This window comes from Strix uralensis, chromosome 9, assembly GCF_047716275.1.
Source record: "Strix uralensis isolate ZFMK-TIS-50842 chromosome 9, bStrUra1, whole genome shotgun sequence".
NCBI classification, from domain to species: Eukaryota; Metazoa; Chordata; class Aves; order Strigiformes; family Strigidae; genus Strix; species Strix uralensis.
In genome coordinates, this window is record NC_133980.1 from 30,387,502 (window position 1) to 30,400,540 (window position 13,039).

The following is a 13,039-nucleotide window of genomic DNA, read 5'->3' on the forward strand; positions in this document are numbered from 1 at the left end:
GCAGCCCCGCCGCGCTGCCGGGGTGCTGGCCGAGGCGGGGGGGGCCCGGGGCTGCCCCCGAGATGGCGGTGCCGCCCCTCTCGGCCCCGGCGGGGGCGAGGCGTGGCGGGGAGCGGGACGCGCCTCCCGGGGGGCCCGGCGGAGCGGGGGGCTGCGGCCGGCGGCCATTTTGCGGGGCCCCCCCGAGGCGCGGGGGAGGGAGGCGGGGGGGGGGCTGGCTGCCCGCGGGTCCCCAGCGCGGCAGCCGGCGGGTGCCGCCCCGGCTTCCAGAAGGATCCCGCCGAGGTGGGAAGGGGGGGGGGCGCTTTCCCAGGGACCGGGCGACGCCTCTGCGGCCCCGGCCTGGGGAGGGGGAGGATGCCGTCCCCACAGCCCGGGGGAGGGGGCACACGGACCCCTTTTCACCCCAGAGCCGCCCCCGTTCTCCCCTCCGGGGCAGGTGGCCCTGGCGATGAAGCTGAGCCATCTTGCGCCATCATCATCATCATCCCTCAGAGTCAGCGATGGCGCTGGAGGGAGCAGTGGGCGCCCCAGCTGGGGCTTTCACCCCGGGGGGGGGTGGCTGGCGAAGGCACTGCAAAAGCCGAGCCTCTTGCTTGCCCCACAAGGACGAGCTGCTGCTGCTGACCTTGCGCTCGAGGGCAGCTGGGCAAGGGCCGCCATGTCACTGCAGGCCAGCACCGATGGCTTCTGGCTGGAGGAGGGGGTGGTCCCCGGACAGAGGGGCTGGTGCAAAGCCCCACGTTTGGCCACCCTGGCTCCCAGGGAGCAGCCCTGCACCGGACCCATTGTGTTCCTCCTCCTCCTCCTCCCTCATGGGGCAGCGTTCCCCCCCTGGACCCTGCAGACCCCCGTGTGCTGGGGTCTCCTGCCTGTTTAGATCCCACGCCTCAGCTGCAAGGCTTGGGGAGGACAAGGAAGCAGCCGAGCATCTCCCCTGCCACCTCAGGGCTCTCATTCCCAGTGCCCAGAGCCCCTTGGCAGGTAGCCTTGGTGGCATGGGGGGCAGGGAGGACAGCAGCCCCCTGCTGGGGTACAGGCGGGGCTGTTGTGGGCTCTGCCATCCCTACACGCTGATGCTGACCTCCATTTTGTCTGGGAGGTGGCAGCTGGTGCTGGCACAGATGCTGCTGCCACCCCGCCGCCTCCCTGCATGTGACCAGAGCTGCAGCCCCAAACCCCGGGGGGTGTCAGAACCTGGCGTTATCCCCTGACCCCCAGCTGCCCACCCCTCTCCGTGCCCAGCCCTGCTGGTAACCCGCCAGATCTCGCTGCCTCTTCCATGCAGCTTTTCCCTGCTGTGGGTTTTAGCGTGCAGAAGAGAGGACGGAGAGAGCGGGTGACGGAGTGTGAGGTGACTCGCCTTTGCAGCACGGATAGGGAGCTGGCTAGGGATGAGCAAAACTCCTCATCCACAACCTTAAATTTGCTACCTGCAAATTTAATCTGCGTTGAAGTTCTCGGGGAAGCTGCAAACGCTGCCCTGAAGCCGTGTCCCCCATTGGGGTGGGCGGGAGGTGAGGCACGGGGCAGGGTGCCCACGATGGCAGCGGGGACGCTGGATTTCAGCTGGGAATGGGGAGGCACCTGCCCCTGCCCTGGGCTGTCCTCTGAGCTGCTTCCCCACCCGTGGGTGCTGCTCCAGGGAAAACTGCACTGTCACGGCCCCGCACGCTGCGCGGGGCGGGAGGTGAGCGGGGAGCAGCCGCAGGGCTCGGTTTGCAGGCGCCGATGGTGCCACGTCATCTGGACCAGCTGCCCCCTGGGTCCCCCACTGTCCCCGTTGTCCCCAGAGGGAGGGCAGCGTCCTGCGGTCCCAGACGGAGCTGGGGAGCCCCAAGGAGGGGTGCAGGGGAAAGGTGTGTTAAAACAAAGCCTGTGGGTGGCTGGGAGCACCATGGCTTGGGAGGTGCAGCCAGGCAGGGCGGCTGCCCGCGCTGCCGAGGTGATGTGGGGATGCAGCGCAGACAAAAGGAGAAACTTGCTTTGGATTTCCCTCGGTGCAGGCAGCTCTTCATCTGCCAGAGCTGCCTGCAGCCCCTGCCCCATGCTGGGCGCAGGAAATGGGGCATCCTGGCGGTGCCGACCGCATTAGCATCACTCAAACCCCCGTGTCCTGCAGCACCCAGGGGACAGGCAGCATGGCATGTCCTGGCAGCATCCTTAGGGGAAGAGTTTGCTGTGGGTGGCACTTGGGGACAATGCTCCCCATCCCGCTGGTCACCTCTCAGCCGCAGCAGGAGGGCTGCCAGTCGGTAGCCCTCGGATTTAAGAGCTCTCGTTAGCTAATCTCTGCCCAATTAATCTTAGCTGATGCAGTTAATCATCACTCTCTAGGCCTTTCATTCATCACCGAGGGCTGGCAGGTGTGCCAATAGGGATGGGCAGAGTGCAGCAGGCTATGTGGGATGGGGGGGGGGGGTAAGAGATGCGCTGCAGAGTTGGGGGACAGGTCTGGATGTGCCCCCTGGCACCATGGCCCCAGGGACTCTGCTGTCCTCCTCCGCTGTCTTCCTTGTGTGTGAGGAGGCAGGGAGGGAGCAGGGAGTGTGGCGGCGGGGCTGGCCCGCTCCCAGCGAAAGGCTGATAGCAGCTTATTGAATTTCTCTCGATGGCAGATTAAGCAGACGGTGGCTGACTGTCCCCAGGCAGAGCAAGCTGGCTGGGCTCAAGCTGCCCGCCTGCCCTGGGGGAGGCTGCCTGTCCCTGCCCTGCCTGTCCACAGCCTGCCCGTTGCAGCGTGTCCCCTCTCTCTGGGGGATGCCGAGCGCCTGTGGCCAGAGATGCTGGTGGTGCTGCCACGTTACGTGGGCTGCAGGCTGGATTCCTCCCCGTAGCTGAGCCAGGAAAATTAAGAGTTGGGGTAAGGAGAGGAGGCTCGGGAGGGAGGTGGGCAGAGGGCTGCTGGCGCTCCCCAGCCTGCGGTCCTTGCACCACTGTGGCAGAGATGGGACTAGAATGCTGCAGAGGAGCAGGAGGGAAGTGGTGCGTTGCCGACCGAGGAAGATGAAGAAAATGGATGGAGACAGAAAATGGAGCCGAGCTTGCAGCTCTGCAGCCTGGAATACCAGCAGGGAGAGGAGCCCCTAGGTGAGCCAGATGGCTTGCTGGGAATATGCTGGGATGTGGGCATCAGGATGGCAGGGCAGGGAAGGTCCTGCTGGCGGGGAGGGGGCTTCTCAGGGCCAGCAAGGGCAGGCTGGAGAGGTACTGGTGTGGGGCGAGCAGCCGCCGACGGAGGGCACGCAGCAAGACAAGGCACCTGAAAAAGTGGGACAAAGAAGAAATGGGAGCTGCTTTGCAGGAAGTGATAGGGCTGAAGGGGGCTGTGATGGGAACAGTGTGGGAGCGAGAGGGAACGAGGGCAGAGGCTGAAGCTGCCCGTGGTGGGCAGCGGTCGGTCCCAGGGCTGGTGGGGTCGCTGATGGGTGGGCCCACGCTCTGCTGCCCGCGGTTCTTGCCGAGGGCTGTGCTGCAGGGCGAGAGCCTGGGGACCTGACCCACCTCTTCATAGCTCTGGGAGCTGGAGAGACTGCAAAGCAGGTGGGGAAGAGAGCTGTCCTGGCCGTGGAAGGAGGAGAAGGAAGCATTTGACGCAGGCAGTTAGTTGTTGGGTGCTGCGTGGGGTTTAGCCCAGCAACGGATCCATTGTCCCTGAGCACCAGCGGTGCCACAGGGTGGAGCAGCTCGAGCCGACGGCCTCGTGAGGATGCTGCCGCTCCACCCAGGAATATAGTGCATTGTTTCCTGGGAAAACCAACTTTTTCATCCCCCTTTGGCAAGGAGTCCTGTCTAATTTTTGCTTTGTCCCCCATCTGAGAAAGCAGCAGCATGGGGAAGGCAGAGGCCCTTCGGCATGCGGCAGCCTGCTCGCTGGCTCAGAGACTCAACGGTGTTGTTAAACGCCCACTTAAAATAATCCGTGCTCAAGAAAGCCTGAGACCAAATGCTTGAACTCTGGAGCTGGTGGTATTTAAGGGTGTGATTGCTGGCTGAGCTCCAGAGCCATCCCAGTGGGGCAGTGAGGGGAAGGTTTGGGAACTCCAATGGGAGATTTGTCCTCCTTCTGCTGTCAGGGATGCAGACTCACTTTTAAAACAGGCAAAGCATTTTTGAAAGACAGCCCTGAGCTTATAATACTTTCTGGCTGCAAATTTTTCCACTGCACCATGAATATACCTGCCTTTGGGCAGAGCATATGTTGGTTTTCTTCCCGCCCCCTCTGGAAATGAAAGCTGTCAAACCTCAGTTAGTTTTAAAGCCATCCCCTTCTCTTGGGACACTTTCCATTCTGTGGATTTATTTTTTCCTCTTTTTTTTTTTTTTTTTTTTCCCCCCCCCTCCTTTTCTACAAATTCAGCTGTATTTTTCACTTCCACCATGGGAAAACCCATCTTGTGTTGAGGACCCATCCTTACCACTCCACTTCCTTTGGGTCCTGGTCCACATAACCAGAGCTGTGCCGTTGCTCACTCCTGATCTCCTTCATCCCAGAGGGAGCATCCCGCTGGCAAAGACCAGGCTCAGAAAACCCCAGGGCTTTTGCAAACACCCTTGCAGGAGTCCTGCAGGCAGAGTTGCCAGAGGAGCCGGTGCCTGCCCATGCTGTGGGGTGCTGGGTTCCTCCTCCACTGGCAAGTTCAGCATGGGGAGCCAGGGAGCAGGGGACAGGCAGGAGAGGGGGTGGACATTAGAAAGCAGGAATGGATTTGGTCAGGGCTTATCCCGAAGGACCCAGTGGTCAAGGGAAGGACCCCAGCATCCTTTTCTGACCAATGCTAGTGAGGCTTAACTGGGACTCAGGGAAGGTGGGACTGGCTGCAGAGAGCCCGGACACCAGTCCTGGATGAGCTGCTGCTCTGGGAGATGTTAGAGAGGTTTGTTTCATCTTGTGAGGTTTGTGATTAATAATTTATTAGCAAAAGGAGTGGTAAAATGATCGTGAGCTGGGAGCTTCAGCTGAGTGGGATCACCACTGGCTTGCTGGCTGGTGCTGTTCCTGCTGACACCGCGCATCTGCTTTTGCTGGGAGCTGAATGAGAGGCAAATGCCAGGGGTTGTGTTCGACAGCCGCCTCCTTTCTCCACGCGAATGCCATCGTTTTCCTCCCCCTCTCCACCCAGTCCTGCTGCCCAGTCCCTGCTCTGCTAGGGCTGTAGTGGAGGCAGGAGGCTTGGGTGATGGGCAGGGGGTTGTGGGCTTGCTGGCAGGTGAGGGGCTACCTGCTCAGTGCCATGGGCACCCCGGGATGGAAAAACTGCTCCTCGAGGGTCACGCCAATGCTGACAGCGCCTACATGGTCCTGTCCCCTGCTGTGGGTGCCCGCTGAGTGATGCTGCAGGGTGGTGGAGGCGCTGAGGGCTGCCCTGGGGTAAAGGCAGGTATGTCCCCCGGGACTGAGCAGGGGTTCCTGACCTGAGATACAAGGGGGAGGCAGTAGAGGCAAAACGTGAGCAGTTGGAGGGATGGACCAAAATGTCGTCTTTCGGGCAGAGGTGTTCCTGGGAGGAACAGCCTGTTGCACGGGCTTTCTGCTCATTTTTCCAGCATGGCAACGAGATGGGGATTGGGATGAGAGCATTCCTAACTCCCTTTTCTTCTGTTGTTGCAGGACAGCCGCTGCTCCCCGCTAGCAGGACCCACCTCCGGCCGGCGCGATGGCGGGAGCATCTGTGAAGGTGGCGGTGCGTGTCCGGCCCTTCAACTCCCGGGAGATGAGCCGGGAATCTAAATGCATTATCCAGATGTCGGGAAGCACCACCAGTGAGTGCTAGTGTCGGGGGCAGAGGGGTTTGGGAAGGCTTTGGGTGCTGCCTGGGGGGGAGGGCATGTGGTCCGGCCGCAGCAGCGACTAGCGGGCTGCTGGGATCTTTGGTGTGGCTGCCTGCAGCACCCGGTGTGTTTGGAGGGGGGAATCTGGGGGGAGATGTCACCTTCCCACAGGGAAATGCAGTCCTGTTGTTGAAACAGCAGTGGTGGGATCTACGTGGCACCAAGCTCTTGGGTTTTGGTGATAATGGGGCAGCATCCGCCACAGGCAGTGGGGGAGGAGGAATCAGAAGAACCTGGAAACGCTGGTGCGTGGATGTGGGGTCGAGGGTGCCTGGCTTGTGGTTGCCTGCCAAAGTATAGAAGCTGTGCACCGACCAAGAGCGTCAGCTGACAGCACAGCCTGGCTGGGTACCACGCACCATGGTGTGCCAGGACCCTCCCTGCTTCCACAGGGCTTGGGGCTGCAACACCAGCAGGGTGGAGGGGCAGGGGTGGGGTTTGACAAGGGAACAATGTGCTCAGACAAGGGGGATGTAGCGTGGGGGCTTGGGGCCAACTGTCCCGTCAGGAGCCCATCTGGCATTCACCCCTCTTTAAATAATGGCTGCTGGAAGTATGGGGTGGGAAAGGCGGCCGAATCCCTCCTCTTTGGCTCTGAAAGCCTCCAGATGGGACAGCATCTCAAATGACTCCCTCCCTGCCTGCCTGCCTGGGGCTTCCTGTGTCACCGGTGGCAGTGGGTGAAGCACCGATGCCACCCGTGGGAGGGTGAGGAGGGCACCAAAGGGTGCACGGCGGCTCTGTGACCCCGCCAGGTCCCCCGCTCACCCTAGGCCTGGGGAGCAGGAATAGTGGGTCCGTGGGGCTGTGTCTGCCAGTCTCTGGCGTTCCAGGGGAGCTCCCCCTGCCTGGCTGTGCGGGGATGCTCTGTCTGCCTGGGGTGCAGAGCTGCTCCCCTCACGGCGAGGAAGCCTCGCTGGCACAGCAGGAGCTGCACGAGTGCCTGGGCCTGGGCGCAGGCAGGGGAGATGTCCCTGCTGGCCCTGACGGGTTGGGGGGACCTGCCATACCCCAGGCCCAGTTTGAAGCATCGGGCATCCCCCACCTCCGCCGTGGCTGTGTTTGCTCAGAGCGATCTGCCCATGCCCGTTCTGCCAGACCCAGCCCTGCTGTCTGCAGCCCCCCAGGCTCCTCATCCCCCTGCCTGCACTGGGGAGGGGGAGCAGGGCTGTGGGCAGGGCGGGGGCAGCGTCCCAGCCAGCCCGTTGCTGACGGGGAGGTTTTTCTCCATGAATGGACAAACTGTCAGCTAATCCCCTTGGCTGGGGGGGGCGAGGGACAGGCGCTGGCAGGGCTCTGGTGCCCGCTTCTCCTGGTAGCCAGGGGAGGCAGGAGGAGGCCAGTAGTGCTGCCTGCTCCCCTGCAGAGCAGGACTGTCTCAGTCCCCTGACTTCCCACAGAGAAGCCAAAAATAAATGTGTTTGGGGGGTGAGAGTGAGTTTCTTCCTTGCCAGGATTATTTGCAGAGACACCTCCGTGTGCCGGGGCAGGGGAGGTTGTTGTTCTGCCTAGTTCATTAAGCCCCATGGAGGGCAGTGGGGACTGGGGGCCGGGAAGGGGTCAGCCCTTCTCTGCCATCCTCTTCCCCCTAAAGTTACAGCTGCTTCCCTCTTGGCTGGCTGAGCTGTGGCCACCCACCTGCTCGCCAGCACTGCTGCTTTGTTCCCGTGGCACCCACCCCTCTGCCCGGGCAGCAACACCCCCAGCCCCTCTCCTGGCAGCTCCCGCCAGGACGAGGAAGGGACCCTGGCTTTCATCCTGCAAGGCCATTAATATTCTCTGGCTGGAGCCATGCCTCCATGGGCTTTAAAATATGGTGATTATTTTCTCTCCTGGGGGTCCTCTCCTGCTGCTTGGTGCTTGGCCACTTGCTACACTCTGCCATGCCACTGGCCCTTCAGGGTGAAGATGAGGGTCGTCTCCGGACGTTTTCCTCTTCCCCCTGTCTGTATGACTGTGTCTTCCCCTACCCCACCCCCATTTTTTAATCCCTTTTGGCCAGAGCATGAATTTTTTGCAGCAGCTTTGCAAAAGCCCTGGGAAGCTTGGTCACAGGAGAGGAAAAAACCCACCGGTGGCATCCAGCCATGTGGGGGCAAATACATGGGAATGAAAGGGGCATGGGGAGAGCGTTTTGGCTCGGGGATGGGAGATCTGCTGCTCGTGGTGTGCTCCCTTCTGCCCCGTGTCCTGGTCTCCGGCCTGCTGGGCCAGCTGGGAGCTGCAGCTGGGATGCTTGGAGCTGCTCGGTGCCATCCCTGGCTGCTCCTCCACCCCGTGCCCAGCATGGGCTGGCACTGGGATGCAGAACAGCCGTCTTGTGCAGCCCCATCCTGCCTGCTCCTGCTTTTGCCTCCGTTGGACTAGTTTTTTTGGGGTGCTCCCATTTGCTCTGGCTAGGGTCACCTCTGCAGGGCAGAGACAGACCCGAGCTGAGCGCCGGGGGGGCTGGGTGGCATGGCAGAGCTGCCAGATGAACCCCAAGAGCCATTGGAGACGCTCATCCCTACTTCTTGCATGGCCTCTGCACCCACTTTTCTTTACAACAGCCACTCACACACCCTTAACACACCAACCAAGCACCGGCAGGGGTGGGCAGCCCCCGTGGCTGCCTGCGCTGCCCAGAAAGGCCTGGTGCTGTTTTGGTCTGGATCTCAGTGGGGACCTCCAAGTCCCCATTTGCAAGTGTGGGATGGGCAGTTGCTACGGAGATGTCACTTCTCAGCCTTTTCTTCTGAGAGAGCAGCTCTGGCTCTGGTAATTAGTCTGCTCAGGATGCAGGAGGCATCCAGAGCATCTGAGTCACGCTGCCGCCAGTGGGCAGGCAGGCAGGGAGCCAGTGCCCAGTCCCTCCTTGGTGCTGGAGCTGGGCTCCTGCATCCAGGCAGCACCACGCTGCAGTTTCACAGTTGGAGCTGGATCCAGACCCCACTTCCCACCCTCCACCTGCCCGCTTTGCTGCCTTTGCAGGCAGGGATGGACGGGGCTCAGGCCAGAAGTGGCAGATCCCTCCTGGGGGAGAATCCCTTGTGGCAACGAGGGAGGAATTTGGAGCAGAAAGCATCCATATCCATAACACCACACACTGGGGCACCTCTGACTTCACAGGGCTCGGGCTGCACCATGCCTGCGGCTGCTTGGGAAGGTCCCGGCTTGAATCCTGAGCTGGCGCGAGCCCTGTCTGAGCACCAGCCCCAGGGCAGGGCAGGTTGGGGCTGTGATGGAGAGAGCTCGGTGCTGTACAGTTTCTTCATCCCCGGTGGTGGTGGGGAGCAGCTGGGGGCTGTGGGCACGGGAGCTGCGCTGCGCCAGCCCACAAGGTCATTTCAATGTCGCCTAACATGGCTGATGGCTGAATCTCGTGGTTACCCTGCTGGTTTGGGTTTCTTCTGACGCATCTGTTGTTTCAGAAAAAAAAATCGTCGTAAATGCTCTACAGGGGGAAAAAAAAAGCAGCGAGCGAGAAAAAGTGATGCAGTCTCCAATTTCCATGGCAACGTCCTTTTCACCAGGGGATGGGAAAAAGCAGGCTCTTGTTTCCACTGGCGGTGTGACACGAGGCATTAATCACCCTGCTGGGGCTGAGTACCCAAAAGAAAGCGCAGGGGAGGAGTGGCAGGAGCTGGAGGAGGCCTGGGGGAGCCCGATGGGGCCGTGGCTGCTCCCACCCCCCCAGCGCCGAGGCGTGTGGCTTTGGGCACGGTCCCCCCAGCTGTGGGGTGAAGGAAGACTGTGACCTGCCTGTGCTGGTGCCTGTCTCCTACAGACAGGTGCTGACGTAGGAAGGAGCCTGCGGGAAGCAGCCGTTTCCCCCACACTGTGCCCAGCAGGATGTTTGGGCAAGGCTCTGCCCTGCTCCCTGGGCTGGCGCAGGCTCTGCTGCCTGTGGCACCCACCTTCTGTGCTGGGGCCTGGGGGCTTCAGCATCTGTGGAGCTGGAGGGTCCTGGACTGAGGTTTTGGACTGAACCTCATCACCCTTTCTCCCCTCAGGAGTGGGATGCAGGTGGCAGGGGTACCGTGGGTGGCCAGGTGACCCCATGTTCCTATCTGTTTTCCCCCAGCTATCCTGAACCCAAAGCAGCCCAAAGAGACACCAAAAAGCTTCAGCTTTGACTATTCCTACTGGTCCCACACCACGGTAAGTGGTGGGAGGCCTGAGCCCACCTGGAGCACTGGGCTGGGCTGGGGAGAGGCAGAAGGACCTTCTTGCCAAATTTCTCCTTGTCCTCCTCCTTTCTGCAGCCTGCAGACATCAACTATGCATCTCAGAAGCAAGTGTACCGCGACATTGGCGAGGAGATGTTGCAACACGCCTTCGAAGGCTACAACGTCTGCATCTTCGCCTATGGGCAGACGGGGGCTGGAAAATCCTACACCATGATGGGGAAGCAGGAGAAGGACCAGCAAGGCATCATCCCACAGGTACCTCCTGGTGAAAAGCTGCCTGTTCCCCTGGTCCCAGTGGGAAGCCCAAAGGAAAAGCGACGAGGGGAGCAGGGCAGGAGCAGGGCTAGGCTTTGCCAAGGTCTAGCACAGCCCTGCCACGGCAGCGAGCTGGCACAGCTCTGCCAGAGAGCAGGGCGACGAGGAGGGTCATGCCAGATTCCTTGGAGACTGGGTGAATTGTGATCTGGCCACATGAGGCCAGTGTTTGTGAGCAGCAGTAGTCCAAGCACTGTGCTTGCCAAGAACTGCCGTGTGCTGGCCGAGCAGGGTGCTGGGGGGTCTCTGGGGATGCTGAGCCCCCCATATCAGCAGGGGGGGTTCTGCCAGCTCCCCAGGAGCCATCCCAGCATGCAGGAGCAATCATTTTTGGGGTGAGAAGGTAGAAATCCCTGTGGCCTGGGCACCCCGGGTGGGATCATCCTTCTGGTGGAGGGGCTGAGCAGCCTGGCTCTTCTCTCCACAGCTGTGTGAGGACCTCTTCTCCCGCATCAACGACACGACGAATGACAACATGTCCTACTCCGTGGAGGTAGGCACCCTATTGCCTGCCTAGTCTGGCTCCAGCCCCCCACCCAGCTCTCTCAGCCGTGCTGGTGTGCAGATCTCTCTTTGGGGGCTCCCGTCCCTCAGTGTGGGGTGGGCGGGTGGGCAGGGCCTGATTCTGCCTATGCACTGAGCATCCACACCCTGCTGGCTGCTAGCCCTGCCCATGCCCTCTGCTCTAGGTGAGCTACATGGAGATATACTGCGAGCGTGTGAGGGACCTCCTGAACCCCAAGAACAAGGGGAACCTGCGGGTGAGGGAGCACCCCCTTATGGGCCCGTACGTTGAGGATCTTTCCAAGCTGGCCGTGACCTCCTACAATGACATCCAGGACCTCATGGACTCTGGGAACAAGGCCCGGTGAGTTGGGGAAGCAGGAGATGGCCAGGATTGGGAGAGCTTGCAGACATCTCCAGAAGGTCCTGTTTACCCTCCTTGCTTTGCCAGTCTGACTGCCCTGAAGGTGGCAGTTCCCTTCAGTCTGAGCGTTGGGTGCCCCCCCACTTATTTTCACTTACTTTCTTCCTGCTCTCAAAACGCCGTGGCGCCAGCAGGAGAAAGCCTGGACTTTTACACATCTCCTCCCACAGTCCTCTCCTGTCCTCCAGACTTGCCTTTCCATCATGTACCCTGTCCTGAAATGAGCCCTGGCCCATTGCCAGCAGCTCCAGAGTCCCCTGCAGAGTGTCACACCTTCCTGTCCTCCTCTCCCTGCAGCACAGTGGCTGCCACCAACATGAACGAGACCAGCAGCCGCTCCCACGCTGTGTTCAACATCATCTTCACGCAGAAGCGGCATGACGCTGAGACGGACATCACCACTGAGAAGGTGCGAGCAGAGCCTGGAGGACGCGGGGGAACCCGCATGGACCTGGGAAGGGCTTCGTGTGCTGTCAGCAGCACTTGGGACGAGGTGGTGTGGCCTGAGGGAGGGTTGAAACAGGATGGAGATAAGTCCCAGGCACACTTTGGGCTCATGGTCCCTCGAGGGACTGGCCCCTGGATAGGATATTAGGCAGCTGGTAGCCTCCGGCCCTGCCTGGATCCTGGCCACATCCCGACAAGCAGTGTCACCTTGCAAGAGGTCTTTGCTCCCCCCTCGGCTCTGTGCCGGGGCCTGGTTTCCTGTGTCTGCTGGGGCTGACAGTCTCGTCTCTGCCTGCAGGTCAGCAAAATCAGCTTGGTGGACCTGGCAGGGAGCGAACGAGCTGACTCCACTGGTGCGAAGGGCACAAGACTAAAGGTGAGAGCTGGCACGAGGTCCCCTTCTACCAGCAGGGATGCCCCGTCCTGGCCTCTAATTCCCAGCTGTGACATCTCCTTTCCTTGCCTGGTTCCTTGCCCAAAATCTTTGACGGGGTTTTGTTTGAAAGCTGCCCAGTGCCAGTTCCACCGAGGTCCGTGAGTCCCATTTGGGAGGTGCTGGTTACCCAGTAAGACCAGCCCATACCGGGACTTCCCCATCCTCCTGGTGCACTGGGCTTTAGTGCTGATGTGAAATCGGGCCTGAGCATCTGGGCTTTTCCTCTCTCCACCAGGAAGGAGCAAACATCAACAAGTCCTTGACCACGCTGGGGAAAGTCATCTCTGCCTTGGCTGAAATGGTAGGTGGCTGGGGTACAGACTAGTGGCAGCACCGCGGGGAAATGGGCTCAGCTCCGAGGGCTGGAGCATTCTGGCTCTGAAGGATGAGCAGATACATCCCGAGCTGTCCCTGCAGCTGGGATGAGCTGGGCTGGTGAAGCTGCTGTCTCCATGGGGACATGTACCTGCTGCTCTCTGCCTGGGCGATGGGGAGCTGTAGTGGATGCTGTGGAGGGGAGCAGCTCACTTAAACATTCTTTCTGCTTTTTTTGCAGGATTCGGGGCCAAACAAGGTAGGTGCCCTGACCGGGCTGGGGAAGAGAGGGTTGGTTTTTAGCACAGTCAGGTGGGACTGGGTGGCAGGGTGGTTTGGGTCTAGGCTCTGCCTGGACCCACACATGCTTCTCCCGGGGGCTGGCAGAGCCCTCAGCATCCTGATCACCCTCCTCACCCTGTGGCTCTTGGTACCTGGCTTTAAACACCTGGCCCGGCCCAGGCATGGCATTTCACAGGCAGGACCTGTGCAGATGAGCAGAGCTGCCCGAGGTCACGGTGGCGGAGCAAAGCCATCCTCTGAGTCCCAGTAGCTGAGGACCAGCTGTCACCTTTCCTTTGAAGAGAGCAGGCTGCC

General features: G+C 61.0%; 1 protein-coding gene across 26 annotated transcripts in view; it reads left to right on the forward strand.

Moving 5' to 3' along the window:
- Positions 1–13,039, forward strand: part of KIF1A (kinesin family member 1A) — a 41,901-nt gene that overhangs the window by 183 nt on the left and 28,679 nt on the right. For 25 of the 26 annotated variants that reach the window (XM_074878118.1, XM_074878120.1, XM_074878121.1 and 22 more), the window contains exons 2-10: positions 5,612–5,763; positions 9,896–9,972; positions 10,077–10,256; positions 10,744–10,809; positions 11,006–11,184; positions 11,542–11,653; positions 11,990–12,067; positions 12,363–12,428; positions 12,684–12,701. In XM_074878118.1, coding sequence (XP_074734219.1) covers positions 5,658–5,763; positions 9,896–9,972; positions 10,077–10,256; positions 10,744–10,809; positions 11,006–11,184; positions 11,542–11,653; positions 11,990–12,067; positions 12,363–12,428; positions 12,684–12,701 — 882 coding nt within the window. In that variant the 5' untranslated portion in view covers positions 5,612–5,657. Of the gene's footprint in view, positions 1–3,074; positions 3,091–5,611; positions 5,764–9,895; positions 9,973–10,076; positions 10,257–10,743; positions 10,810–11,005; positions 11,185–11,541; positions 11,654–11,989; positions 12,068–12,362; positions 12,429–12,683; positions 12,702–13,039 lie in introns of those variants that run through there. The other variant, XM_074878119.1, reaches the window with a different exon arrangement.